This window comes from Passer montanus, unplaced genomic scaffold (assembly GCF_014805655.1).
Source record: "Passer montanus isolate IOZ18808 unplaced genomic scaffold, ASM1480565v1 scaffold57, whole genome shotgun sequence".
NCBI lineage: Eukaryota > Metazoa > Chordata > Aves > Passeriformes > Passeridae > Passer > Passer montanus.
The window spans coordinates 1,656,860-1,684,682 of NW_024370705.1; the positions used below are offsets into that span (position 1 = coordinate 1,656,860).

Consider the following 27,823-nt stretch of genomic DNA (forward strand, 5'->3'; position numbering starts at 1 on the left):
CGGCCCGCGGGGGCCGGGAGCGGCGCTCGGAGCGGCCCCGGGTGAGCCCCGCGCCCCGGGCATGGCGCGGCAGGGCTCGGGGGCCATGCTGGTCTCGGGGGGCCTGGGGTTCCCCCCGCAGAACGTGGCCCGCGTGGTGGTGTGGGAGTGGCTGAACGAGCACGGGCGCTGGCGGCCCTACTCGGCCGCCGTGTGCCACCACATCGAGAACGTGCTGAAGGAGGACGCCCGCGGCAGCGTGGTGCTGGGACAGGTCGATGTCCAGCTGGCGCCCTACGTCATCGACCTCCAGTCCATGCATCAGTTCCGGCAGGACACGGGTAAGGGCTTGGCATCGAGCCAGGAACATCCGTCCTTCCATCTGTCCATCCGTGCATGCAGCCATCCATCCACACTGCCTTCGCTCCCCCCTCTCCAGCCATCATCCATCCATCCATCATCCATCCATCCATCCACCCACTGGCACATCCCTCCCTCCTTGCCTCTGTCCTTCTATCCCACCCTATTTCCATCTATCCTTCCATCTTTCCTTCCTTCCTTCCATCCCCCCATCCTCCCATCCATCCCTTCATCCCTTCCCTGTCCCTCTGTCTATCTGTCTGTTGTTCCATTCATCCGTGGATCTGTTACTGTATGTCTGTTTGTCTGTCATCCCATCCATCCATCCATCCATCCATCCATCCATCCATCCATCATCCATCTTCCCCTCGCTCCTATTCAGTGTATCTCTACTTATTCATCCATAATTTCCTTCCTTCCTTCCTTCCTTCCTTCCTTCCTTCCTTCCTTCCTTCCTTCCTTCCTTCCTTCCTTCCTTCCTTCCTTCCCTGTGTATCTTTACTTTCATTCCTGTATCTATCCCTCCCTCCATCCCTCCCTCCATCTGTCCATCCATCTGTTCCCTCTCTCCAGGGCTCCAGTGCCCCCACGGGCCCCTCCAGGCTCCTCCATCCCTTTCCTTTCCCATCTACCACGGGCCCCATCCCCGAGGAACATGTCCCCACCTGCTGTGCTGTGCTGTGTCCCAGTGTCCCAGTGTCCCTCTGTCCCCTCATCCTCCCCTCCGAGCTGCTCCATGCCCGGGGAGGTGGGGAGGCCCCAGCTGGCCCCTGGGGCAGTGCTGGGCACTGGGGTGGCTGCAGCTGTGCTGGCTGGTGCTGCAGCAGCGATCCAGGCCATGAATCCTGTGGGAAATCAGAGCTGGTCCCACTCTGGGACCGAGCCCAGACCCCATTAACGTGTCCCTGTCACAGTGTGACCCATTAAACCAGCACGTGCTGGCTGTGCTGTGGGGGATGTGCCACTGTGGGTGCATTCCTGCCCGTCCCTGCATCCCTGCCCGGGGCAGGATCCGCTCCAGGCCAGGCAGAGCAGGCAGGGGACCTGCCACACCTCAGGTGACACCCCTGGCCTTGCCTGGGGACACCCACAGCAGCACCCCCACGGTTGTGGCACCTCTGCCCAGCCACTGAGGCCATCACTGCCAGTCCCCAGTGCTGCCAAGTGACCCCGAGTGTGGGCTGGGGACTGAGATGGGGACCGGAGCAGGGATGTGCCACCTGCCTCTGCCATCCAGCCTGGCTCTGAGTCCATCCCCAGCCGGTCACGGACTTGGCAAAGGGCAGCTTGGCACCTGCAGCCCTGAGTCAGCGAGGACACCGGCACGACCCGGAGGGTCTGTGCTGACTCAGAGCTGCGGGAGCCACCGGGACACCCTGGCTGTCCCCATGCCACCTCCTGCCAGCTTTGGCCAGGGCCCATCCTCTGACAGCAGCTGGCATCGCATCCCCTGGCCACAGCGCTGGGTATCCCTTGGGGACTTGTGCCTGTGGTGGGGCCACAAATGGATTTGGGGTGACAAAACAACTCTTGCCAGGATGTCCCTGGGTACCGCAGTCCCTGTGCCAGCAGGACCTGGGGACAGGGATGTGGAGAGAGGGACCTTGATGGCCCCAGGGGTGTCATGGCAGGGGACAGAGCCACTGTCCTCACACTGTGGTCCCTGTGTGCCCCATCCCCGTGTCCATCTCCGTCCATCAGCTCTCCCCAGGGGTGGGGCCCAGGGTTTGGAGGCTGCCACATGGCTCGTGGTGCTCGGGGACAAGAGGGTCCCCTGAGCTGAGGGCGCTCCTGGTGCCCGCTGTGACATGGGGACATGGGGAGGGTTGGCACGAGGCTGGGGGCTCAGGGGGCTTGGCCCACGCAGTGCCTGGGGACAGAGAAACCCAGTGACAAGCGAAACGAGGTGACCCCGTTCCGAGAGCGGGGACGTGCGGCCCCTCCCGGTGGCCCTGGGGACACTGGCTTGGCCCTGTGGCTCTGGCATGGCTGGCAGAGGGGACAGGGACTGGGGGATGGGGACAGCTGGTGGCCCTTGGGGACTGGGAGCTGTGTGTGCCAAGGGAAATGGGCTGGTCCTTCATCCTCTGGGGATGCAGGATGTGAGGGGCATTTTGTGGGGTTTGGGATGGAGATGTGAGGGGCATTTTCTGGGGTTTGGGATGGGGATGTGGGGTTTGGGATGGGATGTGGGGTTTGGGATGGGGATGTGGGGTTTGGGATGGGATGTGGGGTTTGGAATGGGATGTGGGGTTTGGAATGGGATGTGAGGGGCATTTTGTGGGATTTGGGATGGGGATGTGGGGGGCAGGGGGACGTGGGATGCACTTGCAAGGACCAGTGGGTCTGGGATGTGTTTATGGGTGGGATGTGGGATTTGGACATGAGCGAGCAACGGGATGGGGCTGGAGGGCAGTGGGGCAGTGGGCAGTGGGGTACAGGGATGGGGGGCAGTGGGGCTGGGGGCAGTGGGCTTGGAGCCAGCAGTGGGGTGTGCTGTGGGTGCCCGGAGCCAGCAGTGGGGTGGATTTGGGGGGCGGGCAGCAGGGCCCCCCCGCTCCCCTCCCGCGGTCCCGGCAGCGCTGCCTCAGCACAAGGCGGCAGCTGGGGCCTGGCTCTGCTGCCTGCTGCGGCCGATGATTAATGACCGTTAATTAGCGCCGCTAATCGAGCCGGGCAAACGGTGCCGGCCAGGGGATAGACGGGCCCCGTGCCGGGGGGGCACTCGAGGAGAGGGCTGCGATGCCTCCCTGCTCCTGGGGAGCTCCGGGGGGCTGCGGGATCCAGCTCCATCCCAAAAGAGCGGCGAGGGGCCGGGATTGCGTGGGACAATCCCTGGCTGTGCCACTGCCAGAGCCAGCAGCTGTCAGGAAATCTCTGCTGACCGGGAAATGCTTCCCCTGCTCCGGGATGGCCACGGGGACAGGAGGGTGGGGAAGGGCTTGGACCAGAGGGATGGAAAAAAGCTGGGGCAAGCACAAGGATTTGTTGGATTATGCCCTTTTCTGACCCAGAGGTAGAATAACTGAGAGGCATTTTTGAAAACTTTTGTTCTATTTTCAGTCTCGTGTGAAGGGTGAGAGAATTCTCTACAAATTTTGAATTCTCACCTTGGAGAATTCTCTACAAATCAATTTCCCACATTGGCTGAGCAGCATCGGCCTTCCCAGGACATCCAGGAGGATGATCCCGAGGGGTGGCAGTCTGAGCCACTGGCACCAAGGGTGGGATGAGGGTTGGATTCATCCCTAGGGAAACACTTTTGGGGTGCAAAGGGGGCTTCAGTGAAGGGGCAGAGTGGCTGCTGCACCCCAAGACACCTCTGCACCCCAGTCCCTGCGGGATGCTGGGCTGGAAGCTGGACAGGGGGATGTCTAAAGGTCCCCCCACTGGTGTCACCCCCATCTCTGTGTCCCCAGGGACCATGCGCCCCGTCCGGAGGAACTTCTACGACCCCTCCTCAGCGCCGGGGAAGGGAATCGTGTGGGAGTGGGAGAACGACAACAACTCCTGGACTCCCTACGACATGGACATCTGCATCACCATCCAGAACGCCTACGAGAAGCAGCACCCCTGGCTGGACCTCTCCTCCCTGGGCTTCTGCTACCTCATCTACTTCAGCAGCATGTCCCAAATGAACCGGCAAACGCAGCGCAAGCGGCGGCTGCGGCGCCGCATGGACCTGGCCTACCCGCTCACCATGGGCTCCATCCCCAAATCCCAGTCCTGGCCGGTGGGCGCCAGCACGGGCACGCCCTGCTCGTGCCCCCAGTGCCTGCTGGTCAACAGCACCCGCGCCGCCTCCAACGCCATCCTGGCGTCCCAGCGCCGCAAACTCTACCCCGGCGCCGTCCGCCAGAGCAGCACCTTCGCCGGGGCAGCGCTGTGGCCCGCGGGGACCGCGGCGCCGCCGGTGGTGGCGGGGGGCACGGCCAAGGGTGAAGGGCTGCGGGTGGCCGCGGGGTTCGGCCCCGGGCAGGGCGTGCCCAGCGCGGCGCTGCCCGGACTCAACAACCTCAACCGGCCCGGGACGCAGCGCGGGGCTGGGCTGGGCGCCAGGGCCGCTGTCCCCCCCGGGTAAGCTGGGAGCGTGGGGAGGGCAGAGCGGGGTGTCACCGGGGCGGGGGGGTGCGGGGGTGGGCACACAGAGGGGCAAAAGGGGTGCTGGTGTGGCTCGTCCCCTGCTGTCACCTTGCGGGCAGCCCCAGCTCTGGTGGCACTGTGCCACCTCTGGCCCCGGGGGCACCACCCTGGGTGGTCCTGGTGGTGCTTGGATCCCTGCAGAGGGGATGTGGTGACCCGTGCCGTGCCGTGCCAGGCTGTGCCACGCTATCCATGGCAGCTGCAGCACATGGAGTGCCTGCTCCCAGGGGAATGGTGTCCCCAAGGCCAGCATGGGCTGTGTGACCCAGCTCCTGGCCTGATGCCACCGGGCAGATCCCTGGGAGGGCACGGCTGTGGGGAGAGGCCACAGCCTCAGCGTCCCTTCCGTGGTGGGAATGATTCACCAGGGGGGTCCAGGTGGGCGAGCAAACCCCTGGAATTGTGTCCTGGTGGGTGTCCCTGTCCTGGCACCCACATCTCCACGGCTGTACCCCATGGTGGGTTGGCCTGGTGTCCCCTCAGGGCTGTCAGCACTAGGCTGGGGGACAGGTGGCTCCTCTGAGCCCCCAGCAGCTCCTGGCACATTTCCTTCCCCTGCTGACGTCCTGCTTTCCTTCCGTGTGCTGGGCTGAGCAGTCCTTGTCGCTGTCCCCATCGCTGTCCCTGTCCTGGCACACACCTACGGACAGGGAGGAGGGGCTGGGCCCCATGGCTGCCCTGGCCTTGGTGCGGGTAGAGGAGCTTTGGGAATGAGGGAAAACAGCCTCGTGTGGGGCTGAGCCTGCTGAACTCATCCCTGGGGTCAGGGAGGGGTGATGCCACTGCTGGGGGTGCTCCCTCCCTCCCTCCCTCCCTCCCTGTCCCACATCACTCTGTCCATCCCTCCTTCCTTCCCTCTGTCCATCCCACCCCTATGGACACGTCCCCTTCCAGCCCTGTCCCCGACACACCAGTCCCTGCCCCACACGCTGCCCTGGGCACGGTGCCACCAGTGCCACCTGCTGCTGGCAGCCCCAGGAGGGTGGGGGTCCCTGGGGGGCACACGAGTGGTGGCACGTCCCCGCGGGGGTGTGGGACACGGGTGTCACCATCGGGATACCCTGGCAAGGTCTCCGCCCTGGTCGAGGAGGACGGGATGCCACCAGTGCCATTGGGAGCCCAGAGATGCACAGGTGGCACTGGGTGACAGTCCCCTGGGGTGGGACAGCAGCCCTCCAAGCTGGTGAGGGGACACCTCGCCCTGTGTCCCGTGGGGAGGACACTGCCTGGGGACAGTGCCAGCACCCCCCAGGGGACACTGCCCTGTGTCCCGTGGGCAGGACACTGCTCCGGGCCATGCCATGCGGGAGGGGACAGTGCCAGCCCTGCCGGCCCGGCTCAGCCCTTCCTGTCCCTTGTCCTGCAGGGTCCCAGCGCTCCCGGTCAAGAACCTGAACGGCACCGGCCCCGTCCATCCCGCCCTCGCAGGTGAGCGGGCCCCGGCCAGCGCCGGTGTCACCGCGGGGTGACACCGTGGGGAGGGAGCGGGGGACGCTGCCGGGGGGTGGGCAGGACGGACAGACGGACAGACAGGCGCTCTCCCGGCGCAGGGATGACGGGGATCCTCATGTGCGCCGCCGGGCTGCCCGTGTGCCTGACCCGCGCCCCCAAACCCATCCTGCACCCCCCGCCCGTCAGCAAGAGCGACATCAAACCTGTCCCCGGCGTCAACGGCATCTGCAGGAAAACCAAAAAGAAGCAGCTCAAGAAGAGTAAGGAGCCACCGATGTCCCCGCGGGGTCAGGGACGGGGGACACGGAGGGGGAAGTGAGGGACCCCGGGGTTTGCCCGTCGCTGCTTTGTGCCACGCTGTCCCTGCCGTGCTGGCAGGGGGTGGCAGGGCTGTCCCCGTCCCGCGGCAGGCGGGTTGTGGCACCGCGGGCGGGCTCTGATGGCATTGCCCTCAGGTAAGACCCCCGAGGACGTGGTGCGCCGCTACATCCAGAAGGTGAAGAACCCGCCGGATGAGGTGAGTGGGGGTTCGGGGGGCTCCGGGGGGCTGGGGCAGAGCGCCGGGGGTGCCCCCTCGTCCCCCCGGGACGCTGATGCCGCTCCCGGCAGGATTGCACCATCTGCATGGAGCGGCTGGTCACCTCCTCCGGCTACGAGGGCGTGCTGAGCCCCAGGGGCATCAAGCCCGAGCTGGTGGGCAAGCTGGGCAAGTGCGGGCACATGTACCACCTGCTGTGCCTGCTGGCCATGTACAACAACGGCAACAAGGTCAGAGCCCAGGGCTGCCGGCGTGCCGGGGCCGTGCTGGGTGCTGGGTGGGTGCTGGGGGGTCCAGGTGGGCGCTGGGTGGGTGTGAGGGCTTCTGGGTGCGGGCTGGGGAGTTCTGGAATGTTCCAGGTAGATGCTGGCTGGGTTTGGGGGGTTGGGTGGGTGTTGGAGTGGGTGTGGGCATTGGGTGGGTGATGGGTAGGTGTTGGCTGGGTGCTGGGTGGAGTCCAGGTGGGTGCTGGGTGGGTGTCGAGTGGGTGCTGGGGGGTCCAGGTTGGTGTTGGCTGGGTGCTGGGGGGTTCAGGTGGGGGTAGGGTGAGTGCTGGGGGGTCCAGGTCTGTGCTGGGTGGGTGCTGGGTGGGTGTTGAGGAGTGCTGGGGGTGTCCAGGTGGGTGCTGGGAGGGTCCAGGTGGGTGCTGGGTGGGTGTTAAGGAGTGCTGGGGGGTCCAGGTGGGTGCTGGGTGGGTCCAGATGGGTGCCACCCCTGAGGCCCCGGGGTGCCCCAGGACGGGAGCCTGCAGTGCCCCACCTGTAAGGCCATTTACGGGGAGAAGACGGGCACGCAGCCCCCCGGGAAGATGGAGTTCCACCTCATCCCCCACTCCCTCCCGGGATACACCGACTCCAAAACCATCCGGATCGTCTACGACATCCCCACCGGCATCCAGGTGAGGGGGGACCCCCCGGCGGGCTGGTGACACCCCCACCCCGTGTCCCCGCTCACCCCCTGTCCCCACGGCCACCCAGGGCCCGGAGCATCCCAATCCCGGGAAGAAATTCACGGCACGAGGCTTCCCACGGCACTGCTACCTGCCCGACAACGAGAAGGGCAGGAAGGTGAGAGCCCGAGGGGTGGGGAGGGAAAGGAGAGCAGGGATGGAACGAGAGAGGATGGCACGAATGGGAAGGGAGGGATGGAAGGAGGATGGATGGGATGGGGAGTGGGATGGGGTGGGGAAGGGAAGGTAGGGGATGGGGTGGGATGGGATGGGATGGGAAGAGAAAGAATGAGGAGAATAGAATGGGAAGGGATGGGGTGGAAGGAGAATGAATGGGATGGGAAGGAATGGGATGGGGTGAGGAAGAAAAGGGGATGGGACGGGATAGGATAGGATAGGATAGGATAGGATAGGATAGGATAGGATAGGATAGGATAGGCTAGGATAGGATAGGATAGGATAGGATAGGATAGGATAGGGAGGGATAGGATAGGATAGGATAGGATAGGATAGGATAGGATAGGATAGGATAGGATAGGATAGGATAGGATAGGATAGGATAGGATAGGATAGGATAGGATAGGATAGGATAGGATAGGATAGGATAGGATAGGATAGGATAGGATAGGATAGGATAGGATAGGATAGGATAGGATAGGATAGGATAGGATAGGATAGCTGCAGCCGCACTGGGATGGGGTGGGGGGCACCACAAGGAAAGGTGGCATCCTGTGGGCACCGTGCTGAATCCCACCCTGGGGGGCTGAGGCTGTGCTGTGCCGGGGCACTGGGTGGCTGTGCCAGTCCGTGCCAGGCTGTGCCAGTCCGTGCCAGGCTGGGTGAGCCATGGCCGTGCCCGCCGCAGGTGCTGAAGCTGCTGATCGTGGCCTGGGACCGGCGGCTCATCTTCACCATCGGCACCTCCAACACCACGGGCGAGTCGGACACGGTGGTGTGGAACGAGATCCACCACAAGACCGAGTTCGGCTCCAACCTGACGGGGCACGGCTACCCCGACCCCAACTACCTGGACAACGTCCTGGCCGAGCTGCTGGCCCAGGGCGTGTCCGAGGCCACCCTGAAGGACTGAAGGCGGGCTCGGGGCTCCCGGGCCCGCCCGTGCCGCGCTGCCCGCGCCGCTTCACCGCAGCCCCCCCGGCGGGCTCGTCCCCCGTCCCGGGCCACCCGGTGCCACCCACCGCGTGTCCCCGTGTGTGTCTGTCTGTCGCCCCGTCCCGTCCCGGCTCGCCCCGCTCTCGTGGCGATAGCGTCGTGGTCTTTTTCTACCCGTGGCCTCTTTGCGCGTCTGTGCCACCCGTGTCACCCGTGTCACCCGTGTCACCCGCCGCTGCCCCAGGGAGCCGCGCACAGCCGGTGCCATGTACATGTCTGTGTTACAGAATACACCCCGTGCCGGGCTGCTGTCCCCGCGTCCCCTCTGTGGCCCCGCTGGCGTCCCTGCCCCTCCCGGGGTGGGCTGAGAGGCGGAGGCTGGGGGGTACCGGGGGTCTGGGGACAGGGAGGGGACTTGGGGGTGGCCCTGGGGTCTCGTCGCGATGGGTGAAGGCGTCGTGGGCGATGTCCAGGTCTCGCAGCACCTCCTGCAGCCTGTCCCCAGCGGGTCGCCCTGCACCCCAGGGTGGGGTCAGTGTCCCACAGCCCCCTGTGGCACCCACCCGCGCTCCCCACCCCCCTGCCTGCCCCCTGGCACCCACCCGCACCATCTCCCCCCCACAGCCCCGATCCACGCGTGTGTCTGCTGTCCCCTCGTGGAGGGAGCCGCAGCAGTGCCCTGTGGTGCCCGCAGGGGTCTGCGGGCGCTGCCTGCGTGTGCCAGCCCCCACCCCCGGTCCCCATGGCCCCGGTGCCCCGCGGGGCTCCCGTACCTGCCTGGCCCGGGCAGGGGGGCCCGGCCACGGCGCTGCCCACGGGACCCCCGGCCAGCGCTGCCCTGCAGGACAGGGACCCTCAGGACACCCCCCTGCCCTCCGGCACCCAAAGGACCCCGGGGCACCCAGCTCCCACCGTGCTGGGGGACAGGGACCTCAGGACACTCCCACCCTGCCCACTGACCCCAAATGTCCCCCGGGACCCCTGTGCCACCCTCGGGAGCCCTGGTCGCCACCACCCTGCAGGAAGGGACTCTCAGCAGGGTCCCACCGTGCCTGTCAGCACCCAAAGGACCCTGTGACCCCCGACTCCCACTGTCCTTGGGGACAAGGACCCTCCACACGCTGCCACCCTGCCCCGCACCCCCTAAAGGACCCTCAGCCCCCCCACATTCGCCCTCAGGACCCCCAATCCCCACCAGCCTTTGGGACAGGGACCCTCAGCAGCCTCCCGCCCTGCCCACAGCACCCAAAAGACCCCCGGGACCCCCCCGTCCCCGGGCTCACCGCAGGTGCCCGTAGAGGCTCTGCGCTGCCACCGCGGGGTCCCCAAGGTCGCTGCACTCCCCCAGCAGCACCGCGCTGTGGGTACGGCTGCACCCGGGCACTGCCAACGACAGCAGTGGGGACACGGCGACACCGACACCCCCCTGCCGGGCACCCCGAGCCCGGGCACCCCCAGTCCTACCGGCACGGGTGGGCTGCAGGCAGCAGGTCCAGCGGCCGGCGCGGAAGGTGCCGGGGTGGCACGTGGGCAGCATGTCGCGGTTGGCGCTGGTGGCCTGGCGCAGCGCCCACAGCCACTGCCACAGCTCCGGGGCGCTCTGCGGGGACAGCAGGGACGGGGCACCCCCGAGGGCACTGCCAGGGCAGGGGAGGAGGAGGGAGGAGGGAGGGATAGGCACCAGGGCTGGGGGACAGGAGTGACAGTTTTGTGGCAAAGCTGCCCGGTAGGAAGTGAGGGGAGGATGGGGCTGCAGGAGCCAGGGTACCCCAGAGACCCCAGTACAGCCAGGGTAGGACATCCCAGTATACCCAGTATACCCTTGACCTCAGTACTCCCAGTGCTCCCAGTACAGCCTGGGTACAGCTGGATTTGGGGCCCCTCTGGGTGCTGTGGTGGGGGGTTCCAGGGATTTTGGGGTGCTGGGGCAGGGTGGGGTCACCCACCTTGCACTGGAGGTAGGTGGTGTGGAGTTGCCCGGTGCCATCCTGTGCCACCACCTGCAGGACGTGGGGGTGCTGGAAGGCGCCCTTGTCCACCTGCTCCACTGCCCGGATCTGCTCCACCGGGATGGAGCCGAGCACCTGGGGACCCCCAAACACCCCAAAATCTGTACCCATGTCCATATCCATTGCCCATATCCATGGAATACGTGGGGAACCCCAAACACCCCAAAATATGTGCTTCTACATCCATATCCTCCACCTGTTCCACTGGGATGGAGCAATGTACCTGGATACCCCAAAACACCCCAAAATATGTGCCCATGTCCATATCCATTACTCATATCCATGGAGAACCTGGGGACCCCCAAACACCCCAAAATATGTGCACCTACATCCATATCCCCCACTCATTCCACAGGGATGCAGCAGTTCACCTGGTTACCCCAAAACACCCCAAAATCTGTGCCCACGTCCTTTCCCCCAGCCCTGGGCACCCCACACAGGGTGGGGGTCCAGAGCATCACCCACCTGCCCCTGGGGTGCCTTGGCATAGGCCAGGGTCTGGCTGCTGAGCCTGAAGTGCCTCTTCTTGAAGGAGAAGCGGGGCAGCAGTGCCACCCCCCCCTCTGGGCAGGTGTGCAGGGGACCCTCCTTGATGGTGGCCGAGGGCTGGGAATGTCCCTGTGGCACTGGAACCTCGTCCACTGCAGTCATGGCAGGAAGGGAGCGGTGTCACCCCAAGTGCCACCACCTCCCACAGCCCGAGGGTGCTCCTGGCAGCACCAGGGTGATGCCACTGACCCGGCACCAGCAATGTCCCCTCCCTGCCCCCTGTCCCCGCTCACCCACGGTGACCAGGGCATCCAGGAAGGCCCGGACACGGGTGACACTGGGCAGGAGGATGGCGTTCAGCGGGGCCATCCACGGCTCCTTGCCCTGCCCCAGCTGCAGCCCCAGGTTCCCGATGCTCTGCAGAGCCTGTCCCACGCAGGGAAGGGGTCACACTGCTGTGTCCCTTCTGGTGTGACCCCCTAGAGCACCCTGGCTGCTCCCCTGGACCCCCAGGGCTCAGGGGTTGGAGTGGGAAAAGCGGAGTAGCTGGAGGGGTGATGGGACCCAAATTCTGCCCCTGTGTTGTGCCCAGTTTGTGGTGGCACAGCCTGGGGACAGCAGGACTGGCCTCAAGTGGCACAGGAAGGAGCCAGCCCAGGGTGTGTGGCACAGGGGCAGGAATGGGTCTGCCCTGCTTGGGGTCCCCATCATTCCCAGGGGTTTCTGTCCCTCCCCAGGGTCTCCTGCCTTTCTGGCCTCCATTCCCAGCTCTCCACAGGGTCCACATCACTCACAGAAGTCTCTGTCCTTCCTGGGGTTTCTCCCTGAAGTCCCAAACCCTCCCTGGCCTCCCCAGCTCTCCCCACAATCCTTGTCTCTCCCAGTGGTCCCCATCCCTCTGCAGATCCCACACCCACCCCAAGGGTCTCCATTAATACCCAAGGATCCCCATTAATACCCAAGGATCCCCATCCCTCTCCAAGGGTTCCCATCCCTCCCTGGTGCTTGCATCCCTCCTCAAGATCCCTGTCCATCCCCAAGGATCCACATCCCTCCCCAGAACGCCCACCCTCCGCAAGGGTCCTCATTCCCTTCCCAATGTCCTCAGCCCTCTCCAAGGTCCTCAGCCCTCTCCAAGGTCCCCACCCATCCCTGGTGTCCCCATCCCTCTCTGGTGTCTCCATCCCTCCCTGGTGTCCCCATTCCCTCCCAAGGTTCCCCACTCGTCCCTGGTGTCCCCACCCCTCTCCAAGGTCCTTATCCCTCTCTGGTGTCTCCATCCCTTCCCATCGGTCCCCACCCCTCCCCAGTGTCCAACCCCCCTCCCTGGGTGCCCTTGCTGTCCCCCACCTTGGCGAGCAGCAGGAGCGTGCGGCCGGTGCAGGGCTCCGCGTGCTGCTCCCGGAGCCCGAAGAGCTTCGGGGTGAGGACAGCGGGAGCGAAGAAGCGAAGGAAGAGGAACGCACTGATGGAGAAGTACCGCACCTCCTGGATGGGGACAGGGACAGCCCAGGGGACAGGGACAGCCCAGAGCTTGGGGTGGTGGTCCTGGGGCCGTGCAGACCCCCAGCCCTGCCGTGGGCCCCACCTCGTGCTGTGCCGAGGGGAATCGCTCCTCCACCCGCCTGCGGAGCTGCTTGAAGGCCACCCTCATGGGGAGGGGACACTTGTCCACCGAGCCCACGATGGCCTCGATGATGTCCCCCAGGTAGCCCTTCAGCAGCTCCAGGCTGCTCTCCCGCACCTGTGCCTCCGACAGGGAGCCCTTGAAGGAGATCCTCCTGTGGGGACACCTCCAGGTCAGGGACACTGGGAATGGGGACACTGAGCTGGCCAGAAGTGACCCATGGGCTCAGCAGCAGTAGGTGCCCCCTCCCTGCAGGGGACACAGTGACATGCCAGGTGCCCTGTGCCACTCCCAGACATCCACCTGTGCCCACCTGCCCCGGCTCAGCTCCATCTTGCCGGGGTCCAGCTCCACATATTTCTTTTCCTCAAAGATGCGGTTCACCACTGGCTTCAGGACCTCGTGCAGGTAGGGCAGCCCCACCACCTGCAAGGGGTGGGAAGGCACTGTCCTTGTCCCCAGATGCCCTGCTGGGACATCATGGAGGCGTCCCTTCCCATGCTCACCTTCATGAACTGCTCCATGGATTTGGAGGCCAGTGAGTTGGAGCGGAAGAGGGTGTTGGGATCAGCTGGAAGAGCAGAGAGGCTGTGGCAAGGTGGGCACAGGGTGACGTCCCAGCTGTCCCCGGTGTGCCCAACCCCAGGGACATGTGGCACCTTTCCTGCCTCTCCCTTGGTGTCCTCACTCTTTCTCCATGGGGATCTGGAGCAACCCTGGCTTGGGGTTGCTCAGATCCCCATGAAGATCTTGGGGATGGCCCTGGGCACTTACTGGAGTGGCCCTGGGCACTTACTGGTCCTGGCCAGCTCGCGGGTGGTGAGGTAGTCCAGGAGGGGCACAGCCAGCCCTTGGGACAAGAAGAGCTTCACCAACTTGGTGGCCACGTCCTGCCGGCTCTCCCCTGAGGTCACCTCCTCCAGGACAGCCAGGGCTGTGCTCTCAGGGGACTGTGGGGAGGGCAGGGTGGGCACAGCGGGGCCTCCAGGCTGGGGTGGTCACCCCAAAGTTCCCCGCAGCCCCAGCACCCACCTGGGCTGGGCAGAGGATGGGCTCGGTGAGGAGCTGGATGAGGGGCTGGTAGTGGTGGGGAGGCAGGACCGTGTCCTCCAGCAGCCTCACTGCCAGCCTCAGGGCACCCAGCTGTCCCCTGCAATGACACGGGGGGCTCACGTGGGTCCTGTGCCCTCCATGGGGGTCACCTCGTGCTGCCCTGGTCACAACCCCTGTCCCCTCTGCCTGCACTCACCCGTGGTCCTCGGTGGTGCTGGGGAAGGGCAGGAGCTGGAACCAGCCCCTCGTGGGGCCTGGGCAGAGGGTGTCCAAGAAGAACTCGACCTGGGGGACAGGGGCAGGGTCTGGGTGGGGGGGACATGTGCCAGTCCCCTGTGCTGCACCTCCCTCGGGGGACAGCCCAGGACACGCAGGGTCTGCATGTGGCACTGCCCCCATGCCGGTGGGTCCTAACCGGTGGTCACCCAGACCCCACACGGGGGTGCAGAGGTGCCCCCAGGACCCTGCCCCGTTCCGGTGTGCCCCGAGGTCCTCACCCGCCCCAGGAAGTCGTTCTTGCCCACGATGTCCCAGTCCCAAAGCTCCACGCTCAGCACAGCCTCTCCCAGCTCCCCCTCGGGCAGCTCGAATTCCAGCACCTCATCCCAGTGCGGGAACCGGGTTTTCTTCACCACCTGCGGGCACCGGGACTGGTGGCCGAGGGGACGAGGTGCCCTGAGCCTCCCGGGTCCGTGGGGGACCCGGTGCCACACCCAGCAGCCAGCAGTGACTCACGGCTGTCTCCAACGTGTGCCCGCAGCACGACACCCGGCCAAAGGGGTCCGAGGTGCCCGAGGCGTCCCGGGGGGCCAGGTCCCTGTGAAGACATGGGGTCAGCAGGGTTTGTCCCCACCATCACGGTCCTGCAGCCCCACGTCCCCGCTTTGTGCCAGCTCGCCTGGGCATATGGGGCAGCCAGCAGGCGCCAGGGGATGCTGGGGAGATGGTGCTCCCATTTCCAGGGGAGCCCTTCCTCCTCCAGTCCCTAGTGGGGGTGCTGCCGTCCCTCCTGGCTGTCCCCATGGCCACCCTGTCCCCATGGCCATCCTGTTGCCTTGGTAGCTGCTTTGGTTGCCATGGCAGCGGGATGCTGCCTCTGCTGCCTGCTCCATCTGTCAGCTGTGTGTGTGTGTCACCGTGTGTGTGTCACCGCGCGTGTGTTCCTGTGCATGCTCACACGCGTGCACAACTTGCACACACGTCTGCACCCCAAACCCAGGCGGGCAGCCTGGGCACTGCCTCAGTTTCCCCAAATTTTGAAACCAAAGGGCAAAAACACGATGTGAGAATGAACCATTCTGCTGGGGACAAACCCTGGTGCTCCTGTGCCCCTGTCCCCAAGCAGGGATGGCAGCACACTTCCCACTGAGCCCCCATGGCATCGTCACACGTGGATTGGCACCACTGATGTCCCCACCCCGGTGTACTGAGGATCCTTCCGAGTGTGGAAAGGGGAGGACAAACCCCGTGCCACCACTGTCCCCATCCCCTCCTCTCCTCCCTCCTGCCAAAAATAAGACCCCGTGGTGGTGCCAGCCCCCCAACCTGGCCTCGATGAGGTGGCAGCGCAGCACCCGCGGGTGGCCCCGCTCGGGGACTCGCAGCTCCAGGTGGATCTCGCCCTGCACCTCCTGGTCGGGGTTCACAGGTGCCAGGCTGAGCCAGCTGTCGATGCCTGCCGAGGGGGACAGTGTGGGCACCCCGCGGTGCCAGCATGAGTCCCGCTGTCCCCCACCCCACTGTGCCCCCCTCACCCCGCGGCTCAGCTGAGATCTGCTGGTGGCTGAGCGAGACCTTGCCAATGACATCGTCCTGCCTGTGAGGGAACAGACACAGCAGGGCACTGCTGGGGACCTGCCACCCCTCGGGGGGTCCCCAGTGCCCACCCTGCCCGTGCTGTCCCCCTACCCAATGGTGTCTTCATCCAGCACGTAGATGGTGAGGCTGTGGAATCCACGGGGCAGAAGCAGCGTGATTTCCTCACCCCAAAAAGGGTTCAGGCTCTTCCACACGGTGGCCGTCCTGCCGGGGTGGCAGAGGTGGCTGTCCCCCCAGGGAGGATCCCCCACTCCTGCCTGCCCCCTCCCAGTGTGGGACAGTGTCCCCGTACCTGGCCACCACCTCGTTGTCCACCTTGACCACGCAGTAGGGATCGCTGGAGCCAGACCTGGGCAGGGGATGGGGGTGCCCAGGATCAGCCCCCACTCGGAGTCCCCCCCGATCCTGGGGGTCTCAAACCCTGACAGTGAGGCGCCAGCCCCGGGGGTGAGCTGAGCTGCCAGGTCTTAGCCCTGCTGACACCACCCTGACACCGGGATGGGGGCATCCCCTCTTCTCCTTGGGCTAAAGGACCTGCTGTGGGTCACCCCGAGCCATCGCAGTGTCCCTGTGCCACCCACCCGCGGGTACCGCTGTCTGTCCAGCAGCACAGCCCAGCCGAGTCTCCGTGACAACCCACGGTGCCAGGGTGACACCGGTCTGACCCTTTCGGCAGGGAGAACAGGATTGAGGGATGAGGGACGGACCAGGGGACCATCCACCCGCTCCCGGCAAAGCCCCTTTCTGCTGGATTATGGCAGCTGGAGCAGCACCGAGGGGTGCCGGCCCTGGGGTGCTGCTGGAGCCCCAAATCCGCAGGAAGTGCTTCCACAAGGACTGAGACCCCGAATGAGGGACGTGACCCCAGTCTCTGTCCCTGCCACGGGACGGGAAGTGGGAGCGGCTCACCTGACCCCCTCTGCAGCCCCACGACAGCCCCAAGCTGGGTTTGGGGGCGCTGGGAGCGGCACCGGGCACCCCATCATTGCGCAGATCGCCCGCTGTGCCCAGACCCCGCAGCGGGACACCCCCCGGGGGCAGAATCTGAGGCAGGGACACGGCCCCGTTCCCGGCTGCCCGGCCCTGGGAGCGGCCGGCGGTGCCAAGCTGGCACATCCGGAGGTACCCGGGACTGCCAGCTGCGCTGAGCCGTGTCCCCGGGGCAGGAGCGGGCGGGGACCCTGCACCCCCCACTCATCACCACACCCCCAAAAGGGGTGGGGGTGCAGGAGCTGTGCCCCCCCAGTGCCACCCCCATGTTTGGGGGGATCCTCTGTGCCCACCCTGCTGGGGGGCACGAAAGGGATGCTAAAGGGGTTGGGGGGATCATACACCCCTGGAGGGGTGGTGCTGGCAGTCCCTGCACACCCCAGACCCCCGCTTTGGGGGTACCTGGTGCAAGCAGAGACCCCCGAAACTGTGCGGAGAGAACACCCAGAGAGGGCAGAGCACCCAGCACCCCCTCCCCGCCACATCTCCCGGGGTGGGTCTGGGGGAAATAGGGGGGCCCTGAGCCCCCGAGCCACTCACAGGTCCTTGGCGGGCAGGTCCTTCCCCTCCAGCACCCGGCAGCGCAGCGAGGTGCTTTTGGCCATGCCGGCGAACTTCAAACTTCGGGGTGGGCACCTGGGGGGCTGCGATGGGTGCCCGGGGGTGCGCTGAGCCCCCGCAAAGCGCCGGCGGGGCTGCCGGCACCGGCCCCCTCTTCCTCCTCCTCCTCCTCCTCCGCCGCCGCCGCTTCTTCCTCTTTCCTCTTCTCGGCTGCCTTTGCTGCCGCTTCGCTCCCACCTGCGCCAGGCGGGCACAGGGCGGAGGGCGAGCGCGGGGGAGGTGGCACCGTGCCCACCGCGGGGTCCCATCGCGGGCCAGCGACCAGAGAGCAAAGCCACCCTCCGTCCTAGAGGCGGGGAAACTGAGGCACGGGGCCACGGCAGAGCGGGGGCACATGTGGTGAGGGGCTTCGTCATGTCATAAGAGGTGGGTGACCCCCGGGTGGGGGGCTCGGTCTGGACCCCAAAGCGCCAGAGTAGGGAGGGAGTAGATGAACACTGGACTTGGGGATGAGGGGAGGAAGGAGGTGCATGGGACCCCCAAGGGACCTCCGGGTGACCCCAGCCCTCAGAGGGGACACCCTGAGCCAAACCGGGGGGACTCCAGCAGGTCTTGGGGTGTCTGTGGGTGCAGCACCCCAATCCCACCGCTCCCTGCACCCCGGCCTCGCTGCACCAGGGACCCCGAGCCAGAGAGGATGGGGGCACTGGGGGGCATCTGTGCCCCTGGTGAGGCACAGCGGGGGCTTGGGGGGCTGCGGAATTCGGGGTGCAAGGGTGGACTGGCCAGCTGTGTCCTGCTGGCATTGCCAGGGTGGGTGTCAGCCAGGGGGTGCTGGAGGGGCTCAAAGGAGGGGCGCTGGTTCTTGGGGGGCTGATGATGGGGTGCTGATTCTGGGGGGGTTGATGATGGGGTGCTGGTTCTGGATGGATGATGATGGGGTGCTGATTCGGGGGGGATGATGTGGGGCACGGGGTGATCGGGGTGCTGCTAAAGGGGGGCGCAATGAGATCCTTGGGGGCTGCTGGAGGGGGATGGATATGGGGGTGCTGATCTTTTGGGGGCTGCTGAATTGGGGGGTGTCATCCAGGGGGTGCTGGATTCTGGGGGTGTCACTGCCAGGGGGTGTCCCTGTGTGGGTTCGGGGGGATGTCACTGCCGGGGAGTGTCCCTGTGAGGGTGTTGGGTCCCTGAGGGTGTCACTGCCGGGAGGTGTCCCGGTGTGGGTGCTGGGGAGGTGTCACTGCCAGGGGGTGTCACCCTGTGGATCCTGGGGGGCTGTCACTGCCAGGGGCTGTCCCCGTGAGGGTGCTGCTGGGGCCGGGTGTCACTGCCGGAGGTGTCCCGGTGTGGGTCCCTGAGGGTGTCCCTGCCGGAGGTGTCCCAGTGTGGGTCCCTAAGGGGGTCACTGCCGGAGGTGTCCCAGTGTGGGTCCCTAAGGGGGTCACTGCCGGAGGTGTCCCTGAGGGTGTCACTGGAGGGAGGTGTCCCGGTGTGGGTCCCTGAGGGTGTCCCTGCCGGAGGTGTCCCTGAGGGTGTCCCTGCCGGAGGTGTCCCGGTGCCGGTCTCTGAGGGTGTCCCTGCCGGAGGTGTCCCGGTGCCGGACTCTGAGGGGGCGGCTGCGGAGGGGTCCCGGTGTGGGTCCCTGAGGGTGTCCCTGCCGGAGGTGTCCCGGTGCCGGACTCTGAGGGGGCGGCTGCGGAGGGGTCCCGGTGTGGGTCCCTGAGGGTGTCCCTGCCGGAGGTGTCCCGGTGCCGGACTCTGAGGGGGCGGCTGCGGAGGGGTCCCGGTGTGGGTCCCTGAGGGTGTCCCTGCCGGAGGTGTCCCGGTGCCGGACTCTGAGGGGGCGGCTGCGGAGGGGTCCCGGTGTGGGTCCCTGAGGGTGTCCCTGCCGGAGGTGTCCCGGTGCCGGTCTCTGAGGGGGTGGCTGCCCCGGGCCCGGCGGCTGGGGCAGGCCCGGCTCCCGCCGTTTCTCCCTCAGGGGGCCGTTCCCGGCGCTCTCCCGCCCATGCCGGTCGCGGGGCGGTGCCGGTGGCGGCGGGGCCGGAGGAGGCGGCTCCAGGTCCCCTCCCCGCGCCGCCGCTTCCGCCGCCGCCGCCCTGGGCCGGGCGGGCCCGGCGGGGCCGAGCGGGCGGCGGGGCCACCATGAAGCCGAGCGGAGGTGAGCGGGAGCCGGGCGGGGACGCGGGGGCTGGGGGTGTGAGGTGACGGCGGTTTTGGGGGCTCCGGGGGTAACGGGGCTGTCCCGCCGCAGAGGAGCCGGTGCTGCTGGCGGAGCTGAAGCCGGGCCGGCCCCAGCGCTACGATTGGAAATCCAGCTGCGAGACCTGGAGCGTCGCCTTCTCCCCCGACGGGGCCTGGTTCGCCTGGTCCCAGGGACACTGCGTGGTCAAGCTGATCCCGTGGCCTCTGGGGGAGGCCGAGCTGTGAGTGCGGAGTCGTGGAATGGCTTGGGTTAAAAGGGACCCCAAAGCTCATCCAGTCCCACCCTGCCATGGCAGGGACACCTTCCACTGTCCCAGGCTGCTCCAGCCTGGCCTTGGGCACTGCCAGGGATCCAGGGGCAGCCACAGCTGCTCTGGGCACCTTGTGCCAGGGCCTGACCACCTTCCCAGGGAACAATTCCTTCCCAATATCCCACCCATCCCTGCAGTGGGAAGCCATTCCCTGCGTCCTGTCCCTCCATCCCTTGTCCCCAGTTCCTCTCCAGCTCTCCTGGAGCCCCTTTAGGGGCAAGAGGCTCTGAGGTCTCCTTGGAGCCTTCTCCTCTCCAGGTGAACATTCCCAGCTCTCCCAGCCTGGCTCCAGCCCTTGGAGCATCTCCTCCTCTGGTCTCAATCCATCAGCTCCATGTCCTTCTGCTGGTGGGAACCCCAGGGCTGGGGCAGCTCTGCAGGTGGTGTCTCACCTGAGTGGGGCAGAGGGGCAGAATTCCCTCTCCTTTCCTGTTGCCCCACATTGGGGATCAGCCCAGGGTGTTTGAGCCTTCACCCACCAGCACCAAAGTCCTCCCAGTGCTGCTCTCCATCCATTCATTCCCCAGTTTGGATTGATCCCAGGGGTTTTCCAGTGTGGGGTGAAGATGGGTGCATGGAGTTGGGCTGGGGGTTCTTGGGGTGAGCACTCCACCCATCCCTGTCTCCCTCCAGCAGCTGCAAAAGCTCAGAGCGCAAGAGCCGGGGTGGCAAAGCAGAGACCTGGAGCCGTGGGGCAGCCAAGGAGAAGACTCTGGAGTGTGGGCAGATCGTGTGGGGCCTGGCCTTCAGTGCCTGGCCAGCAGCTGAGGATGGGGACACAGATCCTGCCTGTGCTGTGGGGCTTCCCTGCCTGGTCCTGGCCACCGGGCTCAACGATGGGCAGATCAAGGTGTGGGAGGTGCAGACAGGTGAGCAGCCCTCGCTGTCGTGGCTTCAGGCTGGCTGTCCCTTGTTCCCCTGTGGAAGGAGATCCCATCTCCCTCCCTCCCCAATACCTGCCCTGTCCCAAACGGGGCTGCACGAGGGGCTCTGCCTCATTCCCTGTGGATGGATGGCACTGAGCCTGGCTCCTCTCTGCAGGGCACCTCCTCTTCAGCCTCTTGGGACACCAGGATGTTGTCAGGGACCTGAGCTTCGCTCCCAATGGAAGCCCCATCCTCGTGTCGGCCTCGCGGGACAAGACCTTGCGTGTGTGGGACCTCAGCAGGGATGGTAGGAACGTGCAGGAATATCCCTGTGCTGGGTCAGGGAAGGGGGAAAGACCCGTCTCAGGGGGGAAGGTGGTGGCAGAGGACCTTTGGGGACAGTATTTGCAACAGAAGGGGACAGCCACATGACTGGGAGCAGAGTGTAACCTGGGAGATGCAGGAGGGCATTACCTTGGGATTTACCCAGGGAATCCCCAGCCCAATGTGAATTCCCACTGGGGAAAGGGAGAAGAGCAGAGCCAAGGAGTCCTGTTCCCCTCTGGTGACACATTTCTGCTGTCCCCAGGGCGGCAGGTGCAGGTGCTGTCGGGCCACGTGCAGTGGGTCTACTGCTGCTCCATCTCTCCAGACTGCAGCATGCTCTGCTCCGCCGCTGGTGAGAAGTCGGTGAGTCCTGCAGGATGGGAGCCATCCCTGTGCCTGCTGAATCCAGCCCTCTGTGCCCCCAGAAAGCCCCCTGGGAGAAGGGCCAGGCCATCCTGCCCTGGCTTCTCAGGAGCTGGAAGTTGGGAGCAGGGCCCATGTGGTTTAAACCTTGGCATGCTCCCAGCCTGATCCCCTGCCCAAATCCTGCAGGCACTGCTGTGGAGCATGAGATCCTACACCCTCATCCGGAGGCTGGAGGGCCACCAGAGCAGCGTGGTCTCCTGTGACTTCTCCCCGGACTCCGCGCTCCTTGTCACCGCTTCCTACGACGCCTGTGTCATCATGTGGGACCCCTACACTGGGGAGCAGCTCAGGACACTGCGGTAGGGCCTGAGAGGGGACACAGCAGTGCCAGGGAGGTTTTTAGGGCTGGATGTGGCTTTCCCTGCTGGATGGGCACAGCCACCATGTCTGCACTGTTGTATGGACCATGGGGACACTGTGGGACAGGACAGAGCAATGCCAGGGAGGTTTTTAGGACTGGATGGGCACAGCCACCATGTCTGCACTGTTGTATGGACCATGGGGACACTGTGGGACAGGACAGAGCAATGCCAGGGAGGTTTTTAGGGCTGGATGTGGCTTTCCCTTCTCGCTGGGCACAGCCGTCACCACTCCTCTGCTTCCAGAGGCAGCATGGGGGTCTGGCTTGCCAAGTTTGGCAGCTCTGCCAGCCTCAGCTGGGGAAGGGGCTGGTGGCAGCTCAGAGCTGATGCTGGGATGTTGTCCCCACCCACAGCCATGTCCCGTTGCACTCCACGCTGGACTCCAGCAGTGAAATCCACAGCAGCTCCCTGCGCTCCGTCTGCTTCTCCCCCGAGGGGCTCTACCTGGCCACGGTGGCAGATGACAGGTGAGTGAACCCCTGTGGGGACCCAGAGAGGGGCCCAGGAGGAGACCAGAATGAACCAGGATCTCAGGAGGTGGGGAGTAAATGCTCCAGGTCCCCACCAATTCCTGAGATAAGGGGAAAGGTCAGGGCCGTGGGAACACCATGGCTTGGCTGTGACAAGGGGTAGGAAGGTCAGGGCCCTGTCACCCTGAGCTGAGGTCCATGTCCTACTGTGCCACCCTCAGATGTCACTTGCTCAGCAGGGGACAGTCCTCACTGGAACACACCTCTGGGAAGCAAATCCTTCTGGTTTCTGTGTCTTCAGGGGATCCCAGAGGCTTTATTTTGGCAGCAGGCACTGCACTGTGTGTGTCCTCTCCCGTTCTCCACAGGCTCCTGAGGATCTGGGCCTTGGAGCTGCGGTCTCCAGTGGCCTTTGCCCCCATGACCAACGGTCTGTGCTGCATGTACTTCCCACACGGAGGATTCATTGCCACAGGGTGAGTAAACAGGAGAAGAGGGTGGAGAAGCACAGGGCTGCTCCTTCCTCCTGAGCTCAGCAAATTCTGGGCTTCCCTGGGGACAGTTTTTTCCTGGGCTGGGGAACACACGCTCCTGGCAAACTTGGCAATATTTGGGGACAGCTGGAATTCTTCGTGTCCCTCTGCCCTGTGCTCAGGGTTGTTTGGATCCCATTGCAGGACCAGGGATGGCCACGTCCAGTTCTGGACAGCCCCGAGGGTCCTCTCGTCGCTCAAGCACTTGTGCCGCAAAGCCCTGCGCACCTTCCTCACAACCTACCAGGTGCTGGCGCTGCCCATTCCCAGGAAGCTGAAGGAATTCCTCACTTACAGGACTTTTTAAGGCAGCAGGGGGAGCAGAGGCACGGAGGTGAGCCCCGGGGCTCGGCCCGGGCAGGTGGCGCCGCAGGAACGCCGAGCCGTGAGCCAGGAGCGTTGCTGCTCCCGTGGTTTTGGGGCTGTGGAGGGCTTTTTTTGGTGTCATAATACAAAAACCCAGCAAAATCCCACGCAGAGAGCCGCGGTGGCCCTGCAGGGGACATGGGTGGGACACAGGTCCCCCTGTCCCCTGCTGCCTGCTGGGTTGGGTCAGGTGCTTCTGCTTCTGAGTGCAATGGTGTGGGATGATGGTGGAACAGCTGCTGTGGGAGCAGAGCTGTTGTCACCTGCACAAATATGGGGCTAAACCCCCCCAAAACACCCACCTGGGAATGTCCCTCCATGCCAGTGGAGCGCGGGCTCTGCCGCTCTCCCGGCGTGGGCAGGAGCGGGACAAGCCCGAGCAGGTCTCAATAAATAAAAATTGATTCCTCATGATTTCCCTGCTGGCTCGCTCAGGTGACCTGGGAGTGCCTGGCACCGCCCTGGCTGCCAGGGAGGGGTGGCAGAGGTGTCCATCTGTGGGAAGAGGTGGCTTCACTCCACCCCCTGCTCCCATTCCTCTGTTGTTTTCTCTCCGTGCTGGAGCGTGGCACTCCATCAGCCAAATTCCCAGACATGCTGAGCATGCAGAAGTGTTTTGTTTGTCCCCATCCTCCAGCTTAGCTGGTGGCTGGAGCAACAGCACGTTCCCTTGTGTGCTGGCAGACTTTGTGGAGGGAATTCTCCTCCAAACATTGCCAGGATGTTGTTTTTCCCTTGGGAACAGCTGAACACAGAAAGCTGGTGCACCCCTAACCCCCCACCTCCCTTCAGGAGGGAAAAGCAAAGACCAGTGCAACCTGCTGGGCTTTGGAGGCACCTGTATTTTCCCATTGGGAATAATGCTACCTTTTAACAACCTTTTTACCCTTACTGGTCATTCAAGGCTTCCAAAAAGGAACCGGGAAGCTGCAGGGAGCAGCTCCAGGCATGGGGCTGACGGTCCTTCCCAAATCCAGCAGCAGATCCACCTGGCAGGATCAGGCTTCAGCCACCACCAGGTCCCTGGTGACCTGGAAGGCGGCGATGAGGGAGCTCAGCTGGATCTTCTCGCTGGTGCCAGCGGCCAGGCGGTACCTGGAGAGGGGCCAAGGGCAGCTTTGGGGGTTTCCACCACTGTGGGTGCCCCCCAAAGCCACGGGCTGTGTGCCAGCAGTGCCCAGTGACCACCAGGAGCCACCCCAGGGTCCCCAGGCTGGGGCAGTGACACTTACTCGATGTCTGCCAGCTTGATCAGCAGCTGGATGCGGATGGAGGGGGGGAAGTCGACTGTGGAGAAAAGGAAACACTCAGTGAAGGGCAGGGGAGTTTGGCCTCTCCAGGATCATCCAGAGCTGGACCCTTTCCCCACCTCTGTGCACGAAGAGATGGATCTCAGTGAGGATGTCCTGCAGGGCCAGGCCCTTCAGCGTCTTCAGCTCCATGATTTCTGGGATGAGAGTGAGTCAAGGCCTTGCTTCCAGGCATTTCCCTGCCAGATCCCATCCTCACCTTCACAGCAATCCCAAGAGCCTCCCCAGCGAGCAGCACCCACCCCAGAGGCCACAGAGATCCCTGGGAAGGAGCAGGATTTATCCCAGCTGGGAATAACCCCCAGGGTGGAGGATACTGCGGTAGGCTGTGGAAAAATCCTGGTTCAGCATCCAGTCGAGGATGTTGGCGATGTCAGACTTGAGGGGATGTCCCGTGCAGGTGTAGACGTTCTCCTCTGTCACCTTCCCAAAGGCCATGGAGGTGCTCTGAGGAAGAGGAGGGAACAGGAAGGATGAAGAAGCCCCTCCAGCTCAGCTGGCCTGGGGCTGATGGCCACAGTCCCACCTGCAAGATATTGAGGGCCCTGCGCATGTCCCCGCTCGAGAGGGTCACCAGAGCCTTCATCCCGTCCTCGGTCACGTCCACCCTGGAAAACACCACGTGGGCAGCTGGGGAATCCAGCCTGCTGCTCCTCCCTGGCAGGGAGTGGGGCACAGGGGGATCCCCACTCACCCCTCCTCCTGGATGACGTGCTGGAGCCGCGGCACCATCAGCTCCGGGGTCAGGGGGCCGAAGCGGAAGCGGGTGCAGCGGGACTGCAGGGCGGGAATGATCTTGGACAGGTAGTTGCAGATGAGGCAGAACCGGGTGTTTTCTGTGAACTTCTCGATCACTGCAAAAAGGAGCACGGGGAGGAGGGTCCTTGGGTGTTGCCTCGTCCTGGTTCCCACCCTGTGCCCGGCTGGATGAGGCCGATGGCTGCTCACAGTGTGGGGCTCCCCGTGCCCTCACCTCTCCTCAGGGCGTTCTGAGCATCCTGGGTCATGGCATCAGCTTCATCCAGGATGACCAGCTTGAAGCCTTTCCTAGGAAAAGGGGGGTTTGGTGCTAGAGGAGGGGGAGCTGGATGTTTGTTCCCAGCCTGGCTCCTGGGAAGCCCTTCTTGCACCCTCACCCTCCCTGCTTCCCGGGCACATTCCCATCCACCCGGGGGCCTCCCAAATCCCTTCCCAATCCAAGTGCCAGGGCAGGACAATGCCAAAGAGATGGGGAGCTTTGGGAAGCACAGACCCACCACGTACTTAAAGATGGTCCTGGTGCTGGCGAAGCTCAGGATGGGCCCTCGCACGATGTCAATGCCCCGGTCATCGGAGGCGTTGAGCTGGAAGGGAATGGTGTGGATCTGTATCCCTGCATCCCATTTCATTCCAACCCATCTTGTCCCATCCCATCCCATCCCATCCCATCCCCCCCCACCCCACCCCATCCCATCCCGCCGTGTTCCCGCTCACCTCCAGCACCATGGAGCCGAACTCCCGCTCCCGGTAGAGCTGCCGGGCACAGGCCAGGATGGTGGATGTCTTCCCGGTCCCGGGCGGCCCATAGAGGAGCAGATGGGGGAGCCGGTCCTCGCTGATGAAGCGCTGCACTGCGGGATAACGGGATAACAACGGGATAACAAGGGGATAGCAGCGGGACACCGGGGCTGGGGGACAGCCGGGACCGGCGCGGGGAGGGATTCATTACCGGTGCTGAGGATGTCCCGGTGCGACACCAGCTCGGACAGCGCCTGCGGACGGTACTTCTCCACCCTGCAGCGGGCAAGGAAAGGAGGGGAGTGAGCCCCGGGGCAGCTCCCGCCGCGATATCCCGGTATCCCGGTACCCTGTTATCCCGGTATCCGTTATCCCATTATCCCGGTACCCCGTTATCCCGGTACCCCGCTATCCCGGTATCCCGTTATCCCTGTACCCCGTTATCCCGGTACCCCGTTATCCCGGTATCCCGGTACCCCGTTATCCGGTATCCCCCCGCTCCCGGCCGTACCACGGCAGGTTCGCGCTGCCCGTACCCCGTGATCCCGGTACCCCGTTATCCCGGTATCCTGGTACCCCATTATCCTGGTACCCCGTTATCCCGGTACCCCGTTATCCCGGTACCCCGCTATCCCGGTATCCCGTTATCCCTGTACCCCGTTATCCCGGTACCCCGTTATCCCGGTATCCCGGTACCCCGTTATCCCGGTACCCCGTTATCTATCCCGGTATCCTGGTACCCCATTATCCTGGTACCCCGTTATCCCGGTACCCCGTTATCCCGGTATTCTGCTATCCCGGTACCCCGTTATCCCAGTACCCCGTTATCCCGTTATCCGGTATCCCGGTACCCCGTTATCCCGGTACCCCGTTATCCCGGTACCCCGTTATCGCGGTATCCCGGTACCCGGGTATCCCGTTATCCCTGTACCCCGTTATCCCGGTATCCCGGTACCCCGGTATCCCGGGTATCCCGGTACCCCGTTATCCCGGTACCCCGTTATCCCGGTACCCCGTTATCCGGTATCCCCCCGCTCCCGGCCGTACCACGGCAGGTTCGCGCTGCCCGCCGGCGCCATGTTGGGAAGTCTCGCGAGAGCGCCGCCAAGCGCGCGAGAGCGCGGGGGCGGGGCCGGCGTGAGGGGACGGGCGGGTTCCGCCGGCCCGGGAAAATCCCGGCAGCTTCCAGGGATTCCGGGATCCCGGGGTCTGCGCTGGGAACGCCATCCCAGCCCTTCCCCACCCTGCCAGGGAACGATTCCTAATTCCCAATATCCCATCCAGCCCTGGCCTCTGGCAGTGGGAGCCGGGCTGCGCTGGGAACGCCATCCCAGCCCTTCCCCACCCTGCCAGGGAACGATTCCTAATTCCCAATATCCCATCCATCCCTGCCCTCTGGCAGTGGAAGCCATTCCCTGTGTCCTGTCCCTCCATCCCTTGTCCCCAGTCCCTCTCCAGCTCTCCTGGAGCCCCTTCAGGCCCTGCAAGGGGCTCTGAGCTCTCCCTGGAGCCTTCTCCTCTCCAGGTGAGCACCCCCAGCTCTCCAGCCTGGCTCCAGCCCTTGGGGCACCTCCATGGCTCCTCTGGGCTCTCCAGCAGCTCCAGGTCCCTCCTGTGCTGGGCCCAGGCTGGATGCAGAGTTCCCCCTGGGATCTCACCTGAGTGGAGAGGGAGAATCCCTCATCCTGCTGTCCCTGCCCACAGCAGGGCATGGAACGAGGTGTCCTTCAAGGTCCCTTCCAACCCAACCTATTCCATGATTCTGCGATTGTGGGAAGAGCACGGTGCTGGTGTTCACCAGAGCAGGGTGGTGCCGGCCGTCCCAGGGAAATCGGCAGCAGGAATTGCTGGATTAAGGTTTTGGGAAAACACTGCACCTGCCCTGGGAACACCGATGGGATGAGAGGGGCACCTTTGGGTGCAGGGACACCTGAGGAGAGGAGATCTGGGATCCTCCCGGTGCAACAGGAGCAGCAATCTCCAGAGGTGGCTGCCAGAGCAAAACGCCTTTATCCCTGTACCTGCTGCTTCCCAGTGCCTCTGGAGAACCCCTGGAGCCTCCTGTCGAG

General features: G+C 64.8%; 4 protein-coding genes across 7 annotated transcripts; 2 read left to right on the forward strand and 2 right to left on the reverse strand.

Annotated features, from left to right (window-relative positions):
- The first annotated feature begins 6 nt into the window (after window positions 1-6).
- On the forward strand, window positions 7-8,847 carry DTX1 (deltex E3 ubiquitin ligase 1). The gene is made up of 9 exons (XM_039726159.1): window positions 7-320; window positions 3,759-4,416; window positions 5,849-5,910; window positions 6,033-6,194; window positions 6,390-6,451; window positions 6,544-6,702; window positions 7,209-7,370; window positions 7,450-7,539; window positions 8,287-8,847. The coding sequence occupies exons 1-9, from the start codon at window positions 62-64 to the stop codon at window positions 8,509-8,511; spliced, it is 1,839 nt and encodes a 612-aa protein (XP_039582093.1). The 5' UTR covers window positions 7-61; the 3' UTR covers window positions 8,512-8,847.
- Window positions 8,848-9,882: 1,035 nt separating this feature from the next.
- RASAL1 (RAS protein activator like 1) lies at window positions 9,883-17,214 on the reverse strand. 2 transcript variants are annotated; one of them, XM_039726029.1, is made up of 18 exons: window positions 17,061-17,214; window positions 15,823-15,879; window positions 15,621-15,734; window positions 15,467-15,528; window positions 15,258-15,387; window positions 14,448-14,529; window positions 14,210-14,347; window positions 13,909-13,997; window positions 13,692-13,809; window positions 13,456-13,609; window positions 13,166-13,230; window positions 12,973-13,085; window positions 12,621-12,813; window positions 12,383-12,520; window positions 11,326-11,369; window positions 11,009-11,184; window positions 10,481-10,618; window positions 9,883-10,134 (listed from the first exon to the last, which is right to left on the reverse strand). In XM_039726029.1, exons 1-18 carry the CDS (start codon window positions 17,123-17,125, stop codon window positions 9,995-9,997), a joined length of 2,016 nt encoding a protein of 671 aa, XP_039581963.1. In that variant the 5' UTR covers window positions 17,126-17,214; the 3' UTR covers window positions 9,883-9,994. The 2 variants fall into 2 exon arrangements, with proteins under 2 accessions (XP_039581963.1, XP_039581961.1); XM_039726027.1 differs by lacking the exon at window positions 9,883-10,134 and having other exon boundaries at window positions 10,253-10,618; window positions 11,330-11,458.
- Window positions 17,215-19,096: 1,882 nt separating this feature from the next.
- Window positions 19,097-23,361, forward strand: WSB2 (WD repeat and SOCS box containing 2). Of its 2 annotated transcripts, none has more exons than XM_039726030.1 (9): window positions 19,097-19,242; window positions 19,336-19,507; window positions 20,231-20,466; window positions 20,639-20,770; window positions 21,053-21,153; window positions 21,343-21,515; window positions 21,932-22,045; window positions 22,417-22,524; window positions 22,726-23,361. In XM_039726030.1, exons 1-9 carry the CDS (start codon window positions 19,227-19,229, stop codon window positions 22,886-22,888), a joined length of 1,215 nt encoding a protein of 404 aa, XP_039581964.1. In that variant the 5' UTR covers window positions 19,097-19,226; the 3' UTR covers window positions 22,889-23,361. The 2 variants fall into 2 exon arrangements, with proteins under 2 accessions (XP_039581964.1, XP_039581965.1); XM_039726031.1 differs by having other exon boundaries at window positions 20,234-20,466.
- A 408-nt stretch (window positions 23,362-23,769) lies between these two features.
- RFC5 (replication factor C subunit 5) lies at window positions 23,770-26,892 on the reverse strand. 2 transcript variants are annotated; one of them, XM_039726032.1, is made up of 11 exons: window positions 26,802-26,892; window positions 25,966-26,030; window positions 25,731-25,867; window positions 25,521-25,600; window positions 25,231-25,304; window positions 24,952-25,111; window positions 24,784-24,865; window positions 24,575-24,704; window positions 24,317-24,394; window positions 24,180-24,234; window positions 23,770-24,042 (listed from the first exon to the last, which is right to left on the reverse strand). In XM_039726032.1, exons 1-11 carry the CDS (start codon window positions 26,831-26,833, stop codon window positions 23,946-23,948), a joined length of 990 nt encoding a protein of 329 aa, XP_039581966.1. In that variant the 5' UTR covers window positions 26,834-26,892; the 3' UTR covers window positions 23,770-23,945. The 2 variants fall into 2 exon arrangements, with proteins under 2 accessions (XP_039581966.1, XP_039581967.1); XM_039726033.1 differs by lacking the exon at window positions 26,802-26,892 and adding an exon at window positions 26,266-26,281.
- Between the last annotated feature and the right edge of the window lie 931 nt (window positions 26,893-27,823).